The sequence below is a fragment of the Carcharhinus amblyrhynchos genome, chromosome 15, assembly GCF_965287045.1.
Source record: "Carcharhinus amblyrhynchos chromosome 15, sCarAmb.v2.hapA, whole genome shotgun sequence".
Classification (NCBI taxonomy): domain Eukaryota; kingdom Metazoa; phylum Chordata; class Chondrichthyes; order Carcharhiniformes; family Carcharhinidae; genus Carcharhinus; species Carcharhinus amblyrhynchos.
In genome coordinates this window covers 74,345,457-74,364,609 of record NC_137338.1, presented here as the reverse complement: position 1 = coordinate 74,364,609, position 19,153 = coordinate 74,345,457, and the positions used below count along the sequence as shown (strand labels likewise).

The following is a 19,153-nucleotide window of genomic DNA, read 5'->3' as shown; positions in this document are numbered from 1 at the left end:
CCTCATTTTATACATCTCAAATAAATCTCCTCTCGGCCTTCAAGTCCGGGGAAGTGCCGGAAGATTGGAAAACGGCTAATGTTACGCCGTTGTTTAAGAAGGGTGGCAGGCAAAAGGCAGGGAATTATAGGCCGGTTAGTTTAACGTCTGGTAGAGCAGGCGCAGCATGGTTTCGTAAGGGGAAGTCGTGTCTGACAAACTTATTGGAGTTCTATGAGGATGTGTCTAGGGCGGTGGATAGAGGAGAGCCGGTGGATATGGTCTTTCTTGATTTTCAGAAGGCGTTTGACAAGGTGCCTCACAAGAGGTTACTGCAAAAGGTCAGGGGGCATGGAGTTGGGGGTAGGGTGTTAGTGTGGATAGAGGATTGGCTGTCAAATAGGAAACAGAGAGTGGGGGTCAATGGGTGCTATTCGGATTGGCAGTTGGTGACTAATGGAGTGCCCCAGGGGTCAGTGCTGGGGCCTCAGCTATTCACCATTTATACAGATGATCTGGAGGAGGGAACCGAGTGTATGGTGTCGAAATTTGCTGATGACATCAAGATTGGTGGAACGGCAAATTGCACGGAGGGTGTGGAGAGTCTGCAGAAGGATCTAGATAGGCTGGGCGAATGGGCCAGGAACTGGCAAATGGAATTTAATGTTGGCAAATGTGAGGTTGTCCACTTTGGTAGAAATAATGGTAGGAAGGACTATTACTTACGTGGCGAAAAACTGCAGCATGCGACGGTGCAGAGGGACCTCGGGGTCCTTGTGCATGAGTCGCAAAAACCCAGCCTGCAGGTGCAGCAGGTGGTCAGGAAGGCTAATGGGATGCTGGCCTTCATAGCGAGGGGGATTGAATATAAAAGTAGGGAGGTCTTGCTGCAGCTGTATAGGGCGCTGGTGAGGCCGCAGCTGGAGTACTGTGTGCAGTTTTGGTCGCCGCACTTACGCAAGGATATTTTAGCCTTGGAGGGAGTGCAGAGGAGGTTTACTAGGCTGATTCCGGAGTTGAGGGGTTGAACTATGAGGAGAGGCTGAATAAACTAGGCTTGTACTCGTTAGAGTTTAGAAGAATGAGGGGAGATCTCATTGAGACGTATAAGATGATGAATGGGATGGATAGGATAGAGGTGGAGAGGCTCTTCCCGCTCAGAAAGGACAGTAGGACTAGAGGGCACAGCCTCAGGATAAAGGGGGGACGGTTTAGAACGGAGTTGAGGAGGAACTTCTTCACTCAAAGGGTGGTGAATCTCTGGAATTCTCTGCCCGTTGAAGTGGTGGAGGCTACCTCGCTGAATATTTTTAAGACGCAGGTTGATAGGTTTTTGATAGGCAAGGGGATTAAGGGTTATGGGGAGAGGGCGGGAATGTGGAACTGAGCCATGACAGATCTGCCATGATCTTATTGAATGGCGGGGCAGGCTCGAGGGGCTAGATGGCCTACTCCTGCTCCTATTTCTTATGTTCTTATGTTCAATAACTCCAAACTATCCAATCTTTCCTTGCAGCTAAAATTTCTCCATTCTTGGCAACATCCTGTGCCCCCTCTAGTGTGATCACATCCTTTTCTATATTTCAAGCAGAACCTTTCAGTGCTTCGCTTTACTGGTCACAGTGCAGCATGTAATTATCCAGTCTGCCCCCTTAACCACCTAATCTACCTATTTTGCTACCTACAATGATCTGTGGATATGCACCCCAGGGTTTCTTTGTTAGGCACATAGACTTAGCAACAGAAATAGACCATTTGGCCCTTTGATCCTGCTCCATTATGGCTGATGTGGTTGTGGTCTCAACTCCACTTTTCTGTCTGTCCCCTAATATCCATGACTCCCTTGTCTACCAACAGTTGGTCTAACTTTGTCTTAAATAAATTGAATTAACTAATCTCCAGTTTTTTTTTGTACCTTTTCACCTTTCAGTATCCTCATTTATTGTATATGTTTGCCCTCCACAAATACATTACCTCACACTTTTCTGGATTGAATTCCAGTTGTCACTTTCCTGTCCATCTGATCAATATGCTGATATCTTATTTTAGTCTATAGCTTTCTTCCTCACTATCAATTAAATGGCCAATTTTCATATCATTAAGTCAAAATCAGTAATAAGCACTACAAACGGCAAAGGACCCTGACTGAGCCAAGCAGACCACTGATTAAAAGAGTCTTCCAGTCACAATAACATCTATTGATCATTAGTCTTTGATTTTGGCCACAGAACCAATTTTGGATCCAACTTGCCACTTTCCCTTGGATCCTATGAACTTTTAATTTTCAACCAATCAGCCATGTGGATAATCTTGTCTAAACTCTTGCTAAAGTGCATAAATTCAAGTGATTTCTAAGATTTCTACCTGAGAGAACATATGATCATGACTTCTGGAGTAATGAGGGCAAATGCCGACAGTTTTGCAGTCATTACAACCACAAAATCCAGGCCATGGCAAATAAAATTCAATTTCATGAAGTGTGAGGTAGTTCATATTGACAGGGGGTAAAAGACGGCTACTTATTCCTCAGAAAGATAAAACAAAAGTGATCGGTAAATACAAATACACTAATAAAAATAACAAAAGTTGATAAGGATATGAACAGAGCATTGTTTTGGGTTCATTTCTGGAGGAATAGAATATAAAAACAGGATATTAAATTTACATAGAACCTTGGTTACACCACACCCATGTACTATGCATAGTTCTGATTTCCAAACCGAGCCATAAAATCGTCACAACATAGCAGGAGGTCATTTAGCCCATTGACTCCATGCCAGTGTTTAGTAGAATACTCTAGGCAATCCCATTCCACCACTCTATCCCTCATAACCTTGCAACTTACTTTCTCTCAAATGTCCATCCAATTTACTGCAAAAGGGATATTGAAGTACTGGAGAATGAGTAGAACAGATTGACAAAGATGTTACAAGAGTTGAAAGAATGCAGCTATCAGGGCAGACTGAGCATCTTGAGGCTAAAAGGAATGTTTAAAATATGAAGGGGCTTGACAGGGTGAATGCAGAGAAATTGCTTCCACATATGATGAGTCCTGAACAGGGGGGGCATAACTATAACTGAACCCACTGACTGAACAAATAAGAATGCAGGAGGCATTTCTTTGCATAGAGTGGTGAAAATATGGAATATGTTTCCACACTGAAATGGGGGCAGCATGGTGGCACAGTGGTTAACACTGCTGCCTCAGCGTCAGAGTCTTGGGTTCGATTCTGGCCTTGGGTGACTGTCTGGTTAACTGTGCCGGTTAAATGGATTGCTATGCTACATTGCCTTGCTAAATTGCCCTTGGTGTCCAAAGACGTGTAGGTTAATTGGATTAGCCATGGTAAATGTGTGGGTTACAGGATGGTGGGCCTGAGTAAGATGCTCTGTCAGAGAGTAGGTACAGACGTGATAGGTTGAATGGCCTCTTTCAGCACTGTAGTGATTTTATAGTTCTATGGATAGGTGCATACGAATGGTGGCTTGATACATATGAAGGTCAAGGCAATAAGGGATTTGGCCTGATAAACAGCCCGATTCTATGCAGCTATTTTGCACATTTTCAATGTAGTTCTCCACTGCTAAAAGACTCAGACGTCCCATTGGTTTGGGACTGCAGTCACATAAAAGGTAGTGAGGCAAGTGCAGTGTGTTACCTTCGCTAGAAAGCAGTTGGGATTTTATAACAATCTGAGAACTTCATGATAATTCCTGTTGGCAGCAGATTTTATTTCAAGAAACCAAAAGAGAAAATGCTGGAAAATCTCAGCAGGTCTGGCAGCATCTGTAAGGAGAAAAAAAGAGCCTACGTTTCAAATCCAGATGACCATTTGTCAAAGCTCCTCTGGAGCATCTGGACTCGAAACGTCAGCACTTTTCTCTCCTTACAGATGCTGCCAGACCTGCTGAGATTTTCCAGCAGTTTCTCTTTTGGTTTCAGCATCCACAGTAATTTGCTTTTATCTGATTTTATTTCTAGATTTGTTAAAACTGAATTTAAATTCTCAAGCTGCTATGGCAGGATTTGAATTAATCTCTTCTAGAATAAGTTGAGTGACATACTATTATACTAATGTACTCTTCAAAAAAAAACAATTTGATGCTATTAACAGCATACCAGGACTGAACAACTGATTGAACAGCTATTCATTGATGACTGGCTTGTTGTACCATTATGATTTGGACAACGTTGAGTCAATCCTCTAATCCTTTCACAAACTAATCGTTGCAGATGAGCATTATAACTGAAGCAATGGTTTTCCATCAATGGGGAAAAGCAATGAGTATAACTGAATCGAACTGCTCTAATCACCCTCAATGGAGCTTCAATTGTCTTGCAATGCCTTACTATAAAATTTAGCACTCTTATGGAATGTCTCCCAATCAGATTCTGTTTACTTCTCTTTACTAAATGACTTAGCACTAAAAGTAGCAATTGCCACTCGAATATTTACTGTATTTCTTTCATGTCTAGTCTCTAACTTTTCGTATTCATACATTTTCAAATTGTCTATTGTAAGCTAAACATTGAAAATAGGCTGTCATATACAGTGTATTAATACGCTGCCAAATAGATAGTAATACTATCACACGAGCTGAAGTTACATGTTGCATAGATCCATGTGTGTAATTGTTACTTTTATCACCGATCCAGATACACTATATCCAATTAATGTGCTCTAAATGTTCACTGAATAGGAGTGCGAAGAGTGAAAATGGAATTCACTCAGGTAGCTCAGCTGGCTACAGTGATGGTTCATGATACTTACCTATCCCATGTTTGGTGTGGAGTGTCTCTCTCAAGCTGTAGTCCTTCGTGGACTCTAGCTAAATTACCCTGCCTGGATTAGATTACCAGCAAAGAAACAGATTTAGTTAAAACCCTGGTAGTTCCAGAAAATTGGAACATGAAATAATCTGGATATTAAAACTTATATATACACACTCAAATTAAGAAGACAGGAAAGCTTAAACAAGAAAAGCCTTCTCACCTCATGTAGACGGCCCTATCCACAGCCCAGAGGACAACATTAATCATGAAATTTCCCTCTGCCCAAATGTCAATCTATCCAATACAATAACAATGCAGCACAAGACAAAGTGAAGGCTGAACAATAGCATCTGCCATCATTGATATCAACAACAGGACTGCATGACCTTGGGTCTGAATTTGGATACTTGATACTATTTGCAGATGTGAAAATAATTGGTCATTGTGCCTTGAAAAAGCTCATCTGTCAAAAGATACAGTAAAAGCACTGGCAATGTTTCCACTCAGTTGCGTGTATTAACCAGCAGCCAAATATCTGATCCATGTACAGCCCAAATAGAAACCAAATGTTTCTCATAAATGCAAGATTCCAACCCAGTTCACATTCGTACAATCTGAATTACTGCAGTTAGCTAGATTTCACTTTGGCATCAATAATGGGCCAAAAGTCACAAAATACAACTGCTACCACACACCCCTAGATTTAAAAACAGCCCATCTATTTTACTATTTCTCCTCAGAAAGATTACTGATTGGGTGAACCTTTACAGGGCTGTGAAGATTTTGTTTTGGGGCATGGTTTGGATGTTGAACTCCTGAACGCCTATCATAGTCTGCTAGGTCTATTCATACCTGGCTGCATGTACCTGTAATTCCAAAACATCTGTCTGCCACTGTGATACAATGTTGCAAAGCAAACTAATTAGAAACTAGATTTCTACTTGAGAATGGATGGCCTGCCTTAACAAGTCATTCCTCTCAAGAGCAGATCCAGAACATAATCAAACTCCTCTTCTTCATAATCGGTTAGGGCATGAAAAGCCACAGCTACAAGAAACTCGAAAGGTAGCTGAATCAGTAGCTTCATAACATTAATAACTTGGAAGCAAATTGAAACCACTTACTCATTTCAGCAATCTTTTGTTGCAGTAGCTTGGACTCCCCAGACAAGTGTTTGCTAAAAGGCAGAAAAAATAATTAAGCATAATCCAATTAAGCAAATATCTTTACAAAATAAATAATGTAAGTGAAGCTGTTCTGCTACATTTTTGAAATTGTTCTCTTCTTGAAACTGAGTGCAAGTTTTTTTATTGCCAATTTGTGGTCAAGTATATAATGGAGTAGAAGGTCTTGTCGTGCAGTAGGTAGCATTCCCATCTCTGAGCCAGACGTTCCGGGTTCAAGTCCCACTCCAGGATTGTGCACTGATTAGTGCATGATGGCCAAGGAAGGTGCGTTCATAATGCAGTCAAACAATTTGACTGTGTCAACATGATAAATCCTTCCAACACACACCGTTGGCAGGTGGGAAAAATGGGACAAACTCCTGGTCAGCCATGCTTGATGCAGAATGCCGCCCCTCATGTTACAAGCTCTGCCAACAGACAGGCGACCTGTGCCCGGAGAAACTCACTAAGGAACTGTGGCACAGTTGTTAGCATTGCTGCCATACAGCGCCAGGGAACTAGGTTCAATTCCGGCCTTGGGTGACCATGTGGCATTTGCACGTTCTCCACGTCTGCATGGGTTTTCTCCAGGTTCTCCATTTTTTTCCCCACAGTCCAAAGATGTGCCAGTTAGGTGGATTCGTCATGCTAAATTGCCCTTCAGTGTCCAAAGATGTGCAGGTTAGGGGGATAAATTTGTGGAGCGGCAGGGATAGGGCCTGGGTGGGATGCTCTGTTGGAGAGTCGGTGCAGACTTGATGGGCCAAATGGCCTTCCTTCTGCACGCAGGGATTCTACGGAAGTCTGCCTTGCGCATCACTAGGTGCAGGAAGACAAGTAACAGAACTGTCATCATTGTTACCTGCCATCTGCCTCATCTTGACCATCCATATCAAAGCGAAGTCTCTTGAGTGGTTTTGGCAGACTCCCTGTATCTCCAGCCCGTTTAGGGTGTCGATCACTGGAACTCACCAACTGATTGATCTTCTGGAATTTTTCTGGTGACTGAAACAATGACAATCAGTTTGGTGTCAATCACTGGACAGATAGAAGTCCAGCTTGAGGGAAGAGTGTAGATTTTTCTCTTTTAACGCAATACGTTGTAACTTCCTCAGAATGACAATCAGTGTCGGATTGCCACTCCGTACCCATTTAGCTGCACCAAATTTCTTCCATGCCCGTCTTGATCGACCTTCCTGACTCAGGCCGGGCAACTCCAGGCAGTGCAGCTATCACCGGGGCCTGGCATCGAAGTCCAACAGAGTTAGAGTGAAGTAGTTCACACCCCTTTTTTACTGCACTAGCTGCTATAAAGCAAATAAATTTAAAGATCCAAATGAAAGTGACAAACCATATCTGAAGTATGTGGATAGGATTGGGGTACTGGAGGGAATCAGACCTTAAAGGGTGGACGGTTCAGATTACAGGGGGGTGGGGGGCTGGAGAGTCCTGTGCGAATTGAGGAATCCCACGCAGGTGGAGGGCCTGGGGGTGGGGAATACTGTGGGAGTTCGTTAGTGGAGGGGCTGAGGAAATCCCCTGGGGGGAGTCGGGGCTGTGAGCTAAGTCAATGCAGGGATCAGTTTGGGTGTTTAAAATAGATACGCATAAGTTGGAAGTTTTATTTCTTCTATATCTTTTATTGAACAAGTTAGCTTCCAGGGGAAGTTAATGTTTCCTAACGATTCCTGTGAAAATGCTTACCTGGGAAGTTCCAAGAGGGATTCCCTGCATATTTTTGGGGTACCCTCAAATCTGATGTTGGGGAGCCAATCTTTCTACATAGTATTTTCCTCAACTTATATACTTTTACTTCTGTCAGGTATTGAACAATACCCTAATCGATTTTTATGCACATCATCATACCTAATGGCTGTATAACTAGACTTAATAATGTAAACTGGGATTAGACAGGATACAAGGGTAATTTAATAGTTCATTCTTGATTATACTGGAGAGGATCAGTTTAGTTTATGCATACCATTTAGTTCACTCATGTCCTCTAGGGAAGAAGGAAATATGCCATCATTACCCGATCTGACCTATATGTGATTCCAGACGCACAGCAATATAGTTGACTTTTAAATGCTCTCTGAAATGACCCAACAAGCCACACAATCCAAGGACAATTAGGAATGGGCAATAAATGCTGGCCCAACCAGTGATGCCCACATTTCATGAATGAAAACCCTACTACCACCTTGGGAGCAGTTAGAAATTTTAAAAGTTATGTAGTAGCATTTGAGACTTGTGCGTAGAATTGAGGCCTGTCATTAGAATTCCAACTATTGGCCTGATTACTGTTGTAGCTAAAATACAAAGTGTCCAATTGTAATTGCATATTGCTGTATTTTTAAGTTTGTTGACATGAGGTTCAAACTGAAGCCTGAAGAATGTGATTTTAAGTCTATGGATATATGCTGGGTCAATAATGCAGTGAGTGGCTGGTTTGAAAGTCAAATCTTTTTTATGTGAGAGATACAAAAAAGATCATTACATCAGCTGTGTGAATGGAGTAATCAAATAATTCAAAATAAGGGAGTCAAGTTCTATATTAGGTTTGCTATTTTATAATACAACATAGTGTAATATATTTATGAAGCTTTAAGCAGAAAGTTCCACACAAAATGAATCTGAAAAAGTATCACTTACCCCAAATGGTTCCCCAATAGACACTAAGATTCTGTGAAATCAAATAATGATTCATCAGTTTATGAAAAAATGCAGATCATATATAGAGCATATCAAATTATAGGTAGTGTATAAAGGGAATATATAAAAATAGTGGTAGTATGCAGAAGGCATAAATATAGATAATACATTAAATTATATTATGTATTAAATTACAAATATATAAAAACATACAATTGTAGGTGTTATGCAAAGAGCATAAAAATACTGAAATTAAGCACACAAATATATATATTGTGTATGTAATATGTAAAATATATTGTATATAAATGATACATTAAAAATAATAAATAGAGAGCATTTATAAACTTCTAGAACATTTTATATCGGACCATTTAAAACAGCAATGAAAGAAAATATCAATGAATTAATATCAGGAACAATTGGGCTTTTTTACAAAGTAATACAGCCCATTTCTGTCAATGGCATATTGTTTTTAACCAATAAAATTACATAAAATGAGGGATATCTGTTATTTTAATGTCATATGCTTTTAAAAAAAATCAAGCACTAAATCTGTACTTTTCAAAAATATTTACCATTGATTATCCCAGGTACTTCATTTGCTAAGGTTCTAAGGTAAACATTAAATAACACATCTTTTGATGCTTTCCACCTTAAATGAAAAAGTGGTAGACAATCTACCTTTGCTTGTTTTAAAACTAAAATGCATTATGAATCTAGTTTGAATAAATCAATGCTTTATTTGCACATTTAATTATTATGATGATGAGAAAGGCAAGACACTATCAGTGAAAGCAATGTACTTTTAATAAGGTATCGTTAACAATATTGTTTCAGCTACACTTGATATCGATATTAGAAATGTTGATGCAGCACAAGTTGTGATTCCTGTCCTAAGATTTGCAAGTTTGAAATATACTCACCGTGTTCTCGGGGTCAGTTTTGTGGGAGACAACAGTCCATCAGTTTTATATGGACTTTTCAGAGGAGACACGTAAATGTTGTTCCCACCTGGCACACGCAATGGAGAGCTTGGAAAACCAAATGAACTTCGAGGTACTTGAGGAATTGGTGACAGTGTCGGTGGCTGTTTGAAAGAGATATTAACATAGCTCAAAAACACCTCTAAATTCTAAAGTGCAGGAGGCCATTAGGCCCATCATGTCTTTGAAAGAGTTACTCAATGGTTCCACTGCCTGTTCTTTCTCCGTGAATTGATGTGAACATTAAAAATAGCATTACATGTAATTATCTATTTAATATTAAGCAATATATTTCAGAAGGATTGAGGTAGACATTAATAGTTCAAAGGGGACAATACTGTACTATAAAAGCAAACATAATCACTTCATTCTGTAGTGGTTGAATGTAAAACCCTGTTGCATTACATTAAATAGCAAGGGCACAAAAATCTGTTGGGGTATAATCAATCAGCACATAAAATGAAAATCAGTACATTTTGAAATATTAAAGAAGAACATTGGATCTTTGTTAAAACAGACTGCAATACTTCCTGGCATCATTTTACTCAGTCATAAGCATTAAGGCACTTAAAAATGTTGAAAGTGATTAGCTACTTAGCTGATACATGCAGGGACATGTAATCCATCTTGCTGTTCTGTGCAAAACTATATATTATTGTTACTTACGCGTGTTGAAGCATACTGCAAAATGTTGGTTTTCAGCCTCTGCATGAATACCAGGTTGTAGAAGCCAATAATGGAATCATACTGCCCTTCTTTGATGAGCACATGTTTGAAGGTCTCAAGGAGAAAGAAAATGAATGGCTTAATTAAAACGTTTATTAATAAAAATAGCTGCACTAAAAATACCATAGCCCTAAAATTCCAGTAGAATTTGTGACGAGTTAACATGCTGAAAGTTGACCCACAGCATTAAAGCAATTTTTTAAGAACTGTTCAGTAGAGGTTCCACCAATGATATTTGGCAGTAAATCAGATGACATGAGGGGAATTGGGGGAAGAAAGGGCAGGGGGGAGGAGGAAAGGGGGGAGGTGCGGCGAGTTGGGGACGAAGGATCAAGGGAGGAAGGGGGTGGAAGAAGCCTGGAAATGTCAAGGGAGCGAGACAGCGGAAGGGGGCCCGGGGCGAGCAGAAGGGGGCACGGGGGTGGGAGATTAGGGGTTGAGGGAGCAGGGGTCGAGGGAAGGAGGAATGAGAGGGAGTGAGTGAAGAAGGGGTCAAGATGGAAGGTGGGGGCAAGAGAGGAAGGAAGGAGTTGGAGAAAGGGAGCGAGGAAGGAGAGGAGGAAAGGAAAGGATGGTAAAGAGAGAGAAGGGGAGGGAGGAAGGATCAGAGGGAGGGGGCAATGAAGGAGAGGAGGAAAGAAAGGAAAGGAGGGTAGAGAGAGAGAAGGGGAAGGGAGGAAGGATCAGACGAAGGAAAGGATGGGTTGATGGAGAAAGGAGGGGGGGACAAAGGAATATAGGAATGGGGGCCAAACCACAAACTGGTACAAGCAGACATGGGTTTTTCTTTTCTTAAGTATGTATATTTTTTGAGTGGAGGATTAGGGAACGCAGCATAATAAGAACATAAGAAATAGGAGCAGGAGTAGGCCAACTAGCCCTTCGAGCCTGCCCCGCCATTCAATAAGATCATGGCTGATCTGTCGTGGCTCAGTTCCACATTCCCGCCCTCTCCCCATAACCCTTAATCCCCTCTCTTATCAAAAACCCATCAACCCGCGTCTTAAAAATATTTAGCGAGGTAGCCTCCACCACTTCAACGGGCAGAGAATTCCAGAGATTCACCACCCTTTGAGTGAAGAAGTTCCTCCTCAACTCCGTTCTAAACGGGATAATTTCCTTGAACAGTGTGTGTTGGAGCCGACGAGGGAGCGAGCTATCTTGGATCTGGTGCTATGTAATGAGGCGGGTAGAATTAGGGACCTTGCGGTGAAGGATCCTCTTGGAGAGAGTGATCATTGTATGGTGGAGTTTCTGGTGCAGATGGAGGAGGAGAAAGTGGGTTCCCGGACACGCGTCCTTTGTTTGAATAGAGGGGAGTATGGTAGGATGAGAGAAGAATTGGCGAATGTGGACTGGGGGAGTGCGTTGGAAGGTAGGTCTGCTGAGGAGCAGTGGAGGATCTTTAAGGAGATCTTTCTTGGTGCTCAGCAGAAATTTATTCCGATGGTTAAAACGGACAGTAGGAAGAGAGGTAATAAGCCGTGGATAACGAAGGAGGTGAAGGAAAGTGTTAAATTAAAAGCGGAGGAATTTAGAGTAGCTAAGAGTAGTGGGCGAGAAGAGGATTGGGAAATGTTTAAATGTCAACAAAGATTGACAAAGAAGTTGATAAAGGAGGGTAGGAGAAGCTATGAGGCTGGGCTAGCACTTAATATAAAAAAGGATAGCAAGAGTTTTTATAAATATATAAAAAGGAAGAGGCTGGCTAGGGTGAACGTTGGTCCTTTAGAGGATGAGAAAGGGGAGCTAGTGGTAGGGGATGGGGATATGGCTAAGGTCTTGAATAACTTTTTTGTTTCTGTCTTCACGGAGGAGGACGTGAATAATTTGCCGGGTGTTAGCGATGGAAAGGTGGTAGGAATGGAGGGTCTTAATGACATTACTGTTACTAGAGAGGTGGTGCTCGACAGACTGGAGGGGCTGATTGTGGACAAGTCCCCAGGACCGGATGGAATGCATCCGAGGGTTCTGAAAGAAATGGCGGAGGTGATAGTGGATGCCTTGGTGGTTATTTTCCAGACGTCGCTGGATTCCGGGGAAGTGCCGGAAGATTGGAAAACGGCTAATGTTACGCCGTTGTTTAAGAAGGGTGCCAGGCAAAAGGCGGGGAATTATAGGCCGGTTAGTTTAACGTCTGTGGTAGGTAAAATGTTAGAATCCGTCATTAAGGAGGAAATTGCGAGGCATCTTGAAGGGAATTGCTTGATAGGGCGGACGCAACACGGTTTCATTAAAGGGAAGTCATGTCTGACAAATTTACTGGAGTTCTATGAGGATGTGTCTAGGGCAGTGGATAGAGGAGAGCCGGTGGATGTGGTCTTTCTGGATTTTCAGAAGGCGTTTGACAAGGTACCTCACAAGAGGTTATTGCAGAAGGTCAGGGGACATGGAGTTGGGGGTAGGGTGTTAGCGTGGATAGAGGATTGGTTGTCAAATAGGAGGCAGAGAGTGGGGGTCAATGGGTGCTATTCGGATTGGCGGTTGGTGACTAGTGGGGTGCCCCAGGGGTCGGTGCTGGGGCCTCAGCTATTTACCATTTATATAGATGATCTGGAGGAGGGAACCGAGTGCAGGGTGTCGAAATTTGCTGATGACACCAAGATTGGGGGAAAGGCAAATTGTGCGGAGGGTGTGGAGAGTCTGCAGAAGGATCTAGATAGGCTGGGCGAATGGGCCAGGAAATGGCAAATGGAATTTAATGTTGGCAAGTGTGAGGTGGTCCACTTTGGTAGGAAGAATGGTAGGAAGGACTATTACTTACGTGGCGAAAAACTGCAGCAGGCGACGGTGCAGAGGGACCTCGGGGTCCTTGTGCATGAGTCGCAAAAACCCAGCTTGCAGGTGCAGCAGGTGGTCAGGAAGGCAAATGGGATGCTGGCCTTCATAGCGAGGGGGATTGAATATAAAAGTAGGGAGGTCTTGCTGCAGCTGTATAGGGCATTGGTGAGGCCGCAGCTGGAGTACTGTGTGCAGTTTTGGGCGCCGCACCTGCGCAAGGATATTTTGGCCCTGGAGGGAGTGCAGAGGAGGTTTACTAGGCTGATACCGGAGTTGAGGGGATTGAGCTATGAGGAGAGGCTGAATAAACTAGGCTTGTACTCGTTAGAGTTTAGAAGAATGAGGGGAGATCTCATTGAGACGTATAAGATGATGAATGGGATGGATAGGATAGAGGTGGAGAGACTCTTCCCGCTCAAAAAAGACAGTAGGACTAGGGGGCACAGCCTCAAGATAAAGGGGAGGCGGTTTAGAACGGAGTTGAGGAGGAACTTCTTCACTCAAAGGGTGGTGAATCTCTGGAATTCTCTGCCCGTTGAAGTGGTGGAGGCTGCCTCGCTAAATATTTTTAAGAAGCGGGTTGATGGGTTCTTGATAAGAGAGGGGATTAAGGGTTATGGGGAGAGGGCGGGAAAGTGGAACTGAGCCACAACAGATCAGCCATGATCTTATTGAATGGCGGGGCAGGCTCGAAGGGCTAGATGGCCTACTCCTGCTCCTATTTCTTATGTTCTTATGTTCTTATGTTCTAAACCGCCCCCCCTTTATCTTGAGGCTGTGCCCCCTAGTCCTACTATCCTTTCTGAGCGGGAAGAGTCTCTCCACCTCTATCCTATCCATCCCATTCATCATCTTATACGTCTCAATGAGATCTCCCCTCATTCTTCTCAACTCTAACGAGTACAAGCCTAATTTATTCAGCCTCTCCTCATAGCTCAACCCCCTCAACTCCGGCATCAGCCTAGTAAACCTCCTCTGCACTCCCTCCAAGGCCAAAATATCCTTGCGTAAGTACGGCGCCCAAAACTGCACACAGTACTCCAGCTGCAGCCTCACCAATGCCCTATACAGCCGCAGCAAGACCTCCCTACTTTTATATTCAATCCCCCTCGTGATGAAGGCCAGCATCCCATTCGCCTTCCTGACCACCTGCTGCACCTGCAAGCTGGGTTTTTGCGACTCATGCACAAGGACCCCGAGGTCCCTCTGCACCGTCGCCTGCTGCAGTTTTTCTCCACGTAAGTAATGATCCTTCCTACCATTATTCCTATCAAAGTGGACCACCTCGCACTTGCCAACATTAAATGACTAATAAAACAAAATTGAAGCTTTAAGTTACCTCTTGACTTGAATTTTGCAGATCTTTGTAGGCAGTAACGATAGTCTTGAACCTAAGGTCTATGTTCTTTACCTTGCAAATGGCATACATGGAACACATCATTATCTGTTAAAACACAGTTAAGCATGTTAATATATGTATAACATATAGAAGAGATTCTCAAAACCTTTTCATGACTCATACTTCTCATCAAAATATTGGGAAATGCTAGAATCCATTATTAAAGAGGTAGCAGCAGGATATTTTGAAAATCAATAGTACAATCAAGCAGAGTCAGCATGGTTTTTATGAAAAGAAAAATCATGCTTGACAAATTTCTTAGAATTATTTTAGGATATAACAGAGTGAATGAAGAAGAATCAGCACATGTAATGAATTTCAAAAGGTACCAAGTGAACAGTGAAGGTTCATGGTGTTGGTAGTAATATATTAGCAAGGACTGATGATTGGCTAAGAGGAAACAGGTTACTTCAGATTGGTAAACTGCAACCAGTGATCAATGCTGGGGCCTCAACTATTAACAACCTACGTTAATGACGTGGATGAAGAGGCCAAGTGGACTGTAGTCAAATTTGTTGACTATAGAAAGATATATGGGAAAGTAAGAGCCTTCAAAATGTAAATAGAAAGGTTAAATTTGGCTGATGGAGTATGATGTGGGAAAATGTGGGTCGTGCACTTTGGTTGGTAGCATATCAAGATAGAATATTATTTAAATGGGGAGAAAATGAAAAATACTGCAAGATAGCAGGATCTATGTTAGCTAGCATGCAGGAACAACAAATAATTAGGAAGGCAAATAAAGTTGGCTTTTATTGCAAGAGAGAAGGAAGAATCTTGCTGCAACTTATATGGAACATTGGTTTTGGTTTCTTTACTTAAGAAAGCATATACTTGCATTGGAAATAACTCAGAGGAGATTCATTAGGTTGATCCCTGGGATGAAGGTGTTGTCTTATGAGGAAAGTTTGAGCAGGTTGGGCCTATACTCACTAGAGTTTAAAAGAATGTCATGTGATCTTAATAAACACAAATTTCTGAAAGGGTTTGATAAGATGGATGCTGAATGTTTCCGTGTAGGGGAATTTAGAACTAGGGACACAATTTAAAGATAATAGGTTTCTCTTTTTTTTAAGACAGAAATAAGGAAGAATTTATTTTCCCAAAGGATCATCAGTATTTGGAATTCTCTTCTAGAGGGCAGTGGGGCCTGGTTCATTGAATATCCAGTAAGAAGTCTCACAATACCAAATTAAAGTCCAACCCGTTTATTTGATAGTTAACCCACAAGCTTTCAGGGTTTGCCCCTTCGTCAGGTAAAATCCAACCGGTTTACTTGGAATCATGAGCTTTCAGAACACTGTTCCTTCATCAGGTGAGTTATGAGAAACAGGCAAGGAAGTACTGTTACAGCCAAAACAGAATCAATCACGAACATGAGCAGGCTTGATGGGCCACATTTCTTATTTGTTATGATAAAGCATGAAGTTCTGGGTGAAACTATAGACTCGTGCCAAACACTGCCTGGCAGATGGCCCTGGAAATCACATATTGCTTATAGTTTCAAAGAGCATTTGGAATAAAATTAAACAATGGAAAGGCTAAATATGTAAAGATACATATCTTTTACAGGTGGGTTCGAGTCAGATGGGAAGTAAAAAATCTTTGATCCAAATCTAACCCATCCGGAACATGCCCATTTCTAATTTTAATAGAAACACGGCAGGCTTGAACCAACCTGCTCATTTAAACATTTAAATTAGGCTGTACATCTTGGATTTTCTTTCTGTTTCAGCTGTAATGTTAGTCAAATTAATTTCTCATGCCTTGTACAACCCATCAGCTGAGAGAGGCAAGGGCTGCTCAGTGGACCAAGCAAAGATTTTTTTCAGTACAGTTCAAGTATCAAGAGGAGAAAGAGTCAGGCCATGAGTCGCCCTTTCTGGGAGTCAATGGTGGTCACACTCCTGTACTTTTTAATCAACATCCCTCTTGATCTCTCGGGGTTCCAACCCCCACATTGATGCCCCACAATCTCCTGATGCCCCTTGTCCCCATTCTCGCTGGCCCCAAAGACATGGATTTCTCCGTCCCTCCCAAGACCAATCACTCCTGCCTTCAAACTTCCCATCTCTCTGGCCCTCCATTAGCTTGTCTTCACGATCCCCAATTTCTCCAATCCACCAGCTATCAATGTTCCACCCTGGAACAAGCTCTCTCACTGGCCTGAAGCTCAAAGATGTACCGTTCAACCCAAGATCATTCCATTTCTTCACTCAAAGGGTGGTGAATCTCTGGAATTCTCTGCCCGTTGAGGTGGTGGAGGCTGCCTCGCTAAATATTTTTAAGATGCGGGTTGATGGGTTTTTGATAAGCGAGGGGATTAAGGGTTATGGGGAGAGGGTGGGAATGTGGAACTGAGACACGACAGATCAGCCATGATCTTATTGAATGGTGGGGCAGGCTCGAAGGGCTGGATGGCCTACTCCTGCTCCTATTTCTTATGTTCTTATGTTCATTTCCCAACTGATCGTTCAAACCCCTCCTCCTCTCTCTCTCTCTAACCATGCCAGCTCCTCCCTCTCTCAATACTCACAGACAGCAGCCTGGTGGAGAAGGCCTCTCTGTCCAGTAGGCAATTAGCCTCTCAACTTTGCAGGCTGTGTCCAGGAAATGGATTTCAAAAGTACTTATTTAGTGGTAGCTCTCAGGAGAGGAAACAATCCAGGGTTGTCAATTCTGATCCTCTTCACATGCTATAATGGTTGTATTTAGTTGTGATGACTCCACAGTTGATTGACCTGTTAACCCTCAGCATCAAGACTCATACAATTTCTGACTGGAATCTCTGCACAGAGTTCTCCCCTGTGGGGAAGCATGTTCTTCTGCTCAGTGTTTCTTAAGAACAAACAAGCTGCAATTGGGAGTTCAGAAGTAAAGAGCATTAATGGTACAAATGTCTGTCCTCCATGTTATGCAGTAAGGAATCAGTGTTCCCAGCATCAAATAGCCGCATTGGAAGACAGTTCCATCATCTATAAATGAACTAAAGAGCAACAGTACCTGGTCTAAGTGTCTGTCTCTCATAAGTTCATACTCATTTCCTAAGGTGTGTTGAAAGAGCGTCCATATTATAGCTTCAAGCTGAGGATGCTCAGATGGCAGACGAAGATGATTGCAGAGGGTGTTCAGTCGAAGATATGCCAGTCGATACACTGCACAAATAATGCATGGAAAAAAAATATTTTAGTTTGTGCTCAATATAATTGTTTTCATTGAATATAACATTTTATTACCACAGAATTACACAGAAACCATCAAAAATGGTTTCATATAAGTCTGTGGAGTAATTTTGGATTTAGAAGTACTGATTTGGAAATAAGTTAATTTTAATTTAAAATGGGAAGATGTTTTGCATCCCTATTGGTATTATATTCCTCAGTCTTTCAATATATTTTTTCTGACGTGGATTATCAAATTAACCAGCTGGAAAACCCACTGGCTGGGAATTAGAATAATTCATTAGATTTTGGAGGATCTAAAAAAAGTAGTACCAAAAGAATCCAAATGGAATATGAAGCAACAAAAATGACTTGATATAGGGTTACAGGTTAGGAAAAAAAAATGCAAATCTTTTTGGTTGAAATTCTCTTGGCAGGAGTTACTGAGTAAAGTGTACAAAGATTACATTGGTGCAAACCCTTTCAAAAATAGGTCAAATATATCCTTATAAAGCACAGGACTGAAGAAGTTTGGAAGTTACATTTTTGGGTGAAATAATAATTTTAGTATTATGGTCTATTTGCTAAGCTAGTTAAAGAAAATCATTTTTTTTCCAGACAACGAGGACATTCCTGTTCATTCAGTCACCTTAAACAGCTTTATCCCTTTTCTACTCACACCAATGTACCATCTAAAATTATAGAAACAAAAAAAAATTCAGTCCAAGACAGTATAAGGTTACATATAAAGGGCCATTATTTTTAACCTTCCAGCATCAGTTCTTTGAAGTCAGTCTGTGGGGAAGAGATAAGGTCTTCTACACAGGGATGATTATTGCATTGTCAGAAGCCTTTTTAAACCTCTAATCTTTAACAACCGTTATAAATAGCATAAGAACATAAGAAATAGGAGCAGGAGTAGGCCATCTAGCCCCTCGAGCCTGTCCCGCCATTCAATAAGATCATGGCTGATCTGTCGTGGCTCAGTTCCACATTCCCGCCCTCTCCCCATAACCCTTAATCCCCTTGCCTATCAAAAACCTATCAACCTGCGTCTTAAAAATATTGAGCGAGGCAGCCTCCACCACTTCAACAGGCAGAGAATTCCAGAGATTCACCACCCTTTGAGTGAAGAAGTTCCTCCTCAACTCCGTTCTAAACCGCCCCCCCTTTATCTTGAGGCTGTGTCCTCTAGTTCTTGGCATGTTCTTGGGTAATTTACTGCCTGTTAAAAATCTTGATAAAAACCTGGAGAGCTATATCTTTCCAAAACTGCCATCATTTTCAATCATTCTGACGGAGTCAGAGGTGGAAAAATATTCAAGGACGTCCTCCAGTGCACCATAATTCTTCTTCAGTTAGTATCAGGAGTCCAGTTGTGGAGGGCAGAATCCAGTAACCCAAAACAACCAGGCCCTTAAAATGGCATGTTCACCACTGTATCTGTCTTTCTGGTGATTCCCTTTTGGTTGCCTCTCAATTTTCATTACCCAGACATTAGCAAAATAACAGCAGGAGGTTTTTTTTAA

The 19,153-nt window shown here is 41.9% G+C and overlaps 1 protein-coding gene across 1 annotated transcript in view; it reads right to left on the bottom strand.

The window, feature by feature from the left end:
• rb1 (retinoblastoma 1) overlaps positions 1 to 19,153 on the bottom strand; it is a 288,967-nt gene that overhangs the window by 14,830 nt on the left and 254,984 nt on the right. The window contains exons 20-26 of the mRNA XM_080204223.1: positions 17,467 to 17,618; positions 14,404 to 14,508; positions 10,224 to 10,337; positions 9,498 to 9,661; positions 8,572 to 8,602; positions 6,782 to 6,924; positions 5,878 to 5,930 (exon numbers count right to left, since the gene is read on the bottom strand). Of these exons, the coding sequence (XP_080060349.1) occupies positions 5,878 to 5,930; positions 6,782 to 6,924; positions 8,572 to 8,602; positions 9,498 to 9,661; positions 10,224 to 10,337; positions 14,404 to 14,508; positions 17,467 to 17,618 (762 nt within the window). The remainder of the gene's footprint in view (positions 1 to 5,877; positions 5,931 to 6,781; positions 6,925 to 8,571; positions 8,603 to 9,497; positions 9,662 to 10,223; positions 10,338 to 14,403; positions 14,509 to 17,466; positions 17,619 to 19,153) is intronic.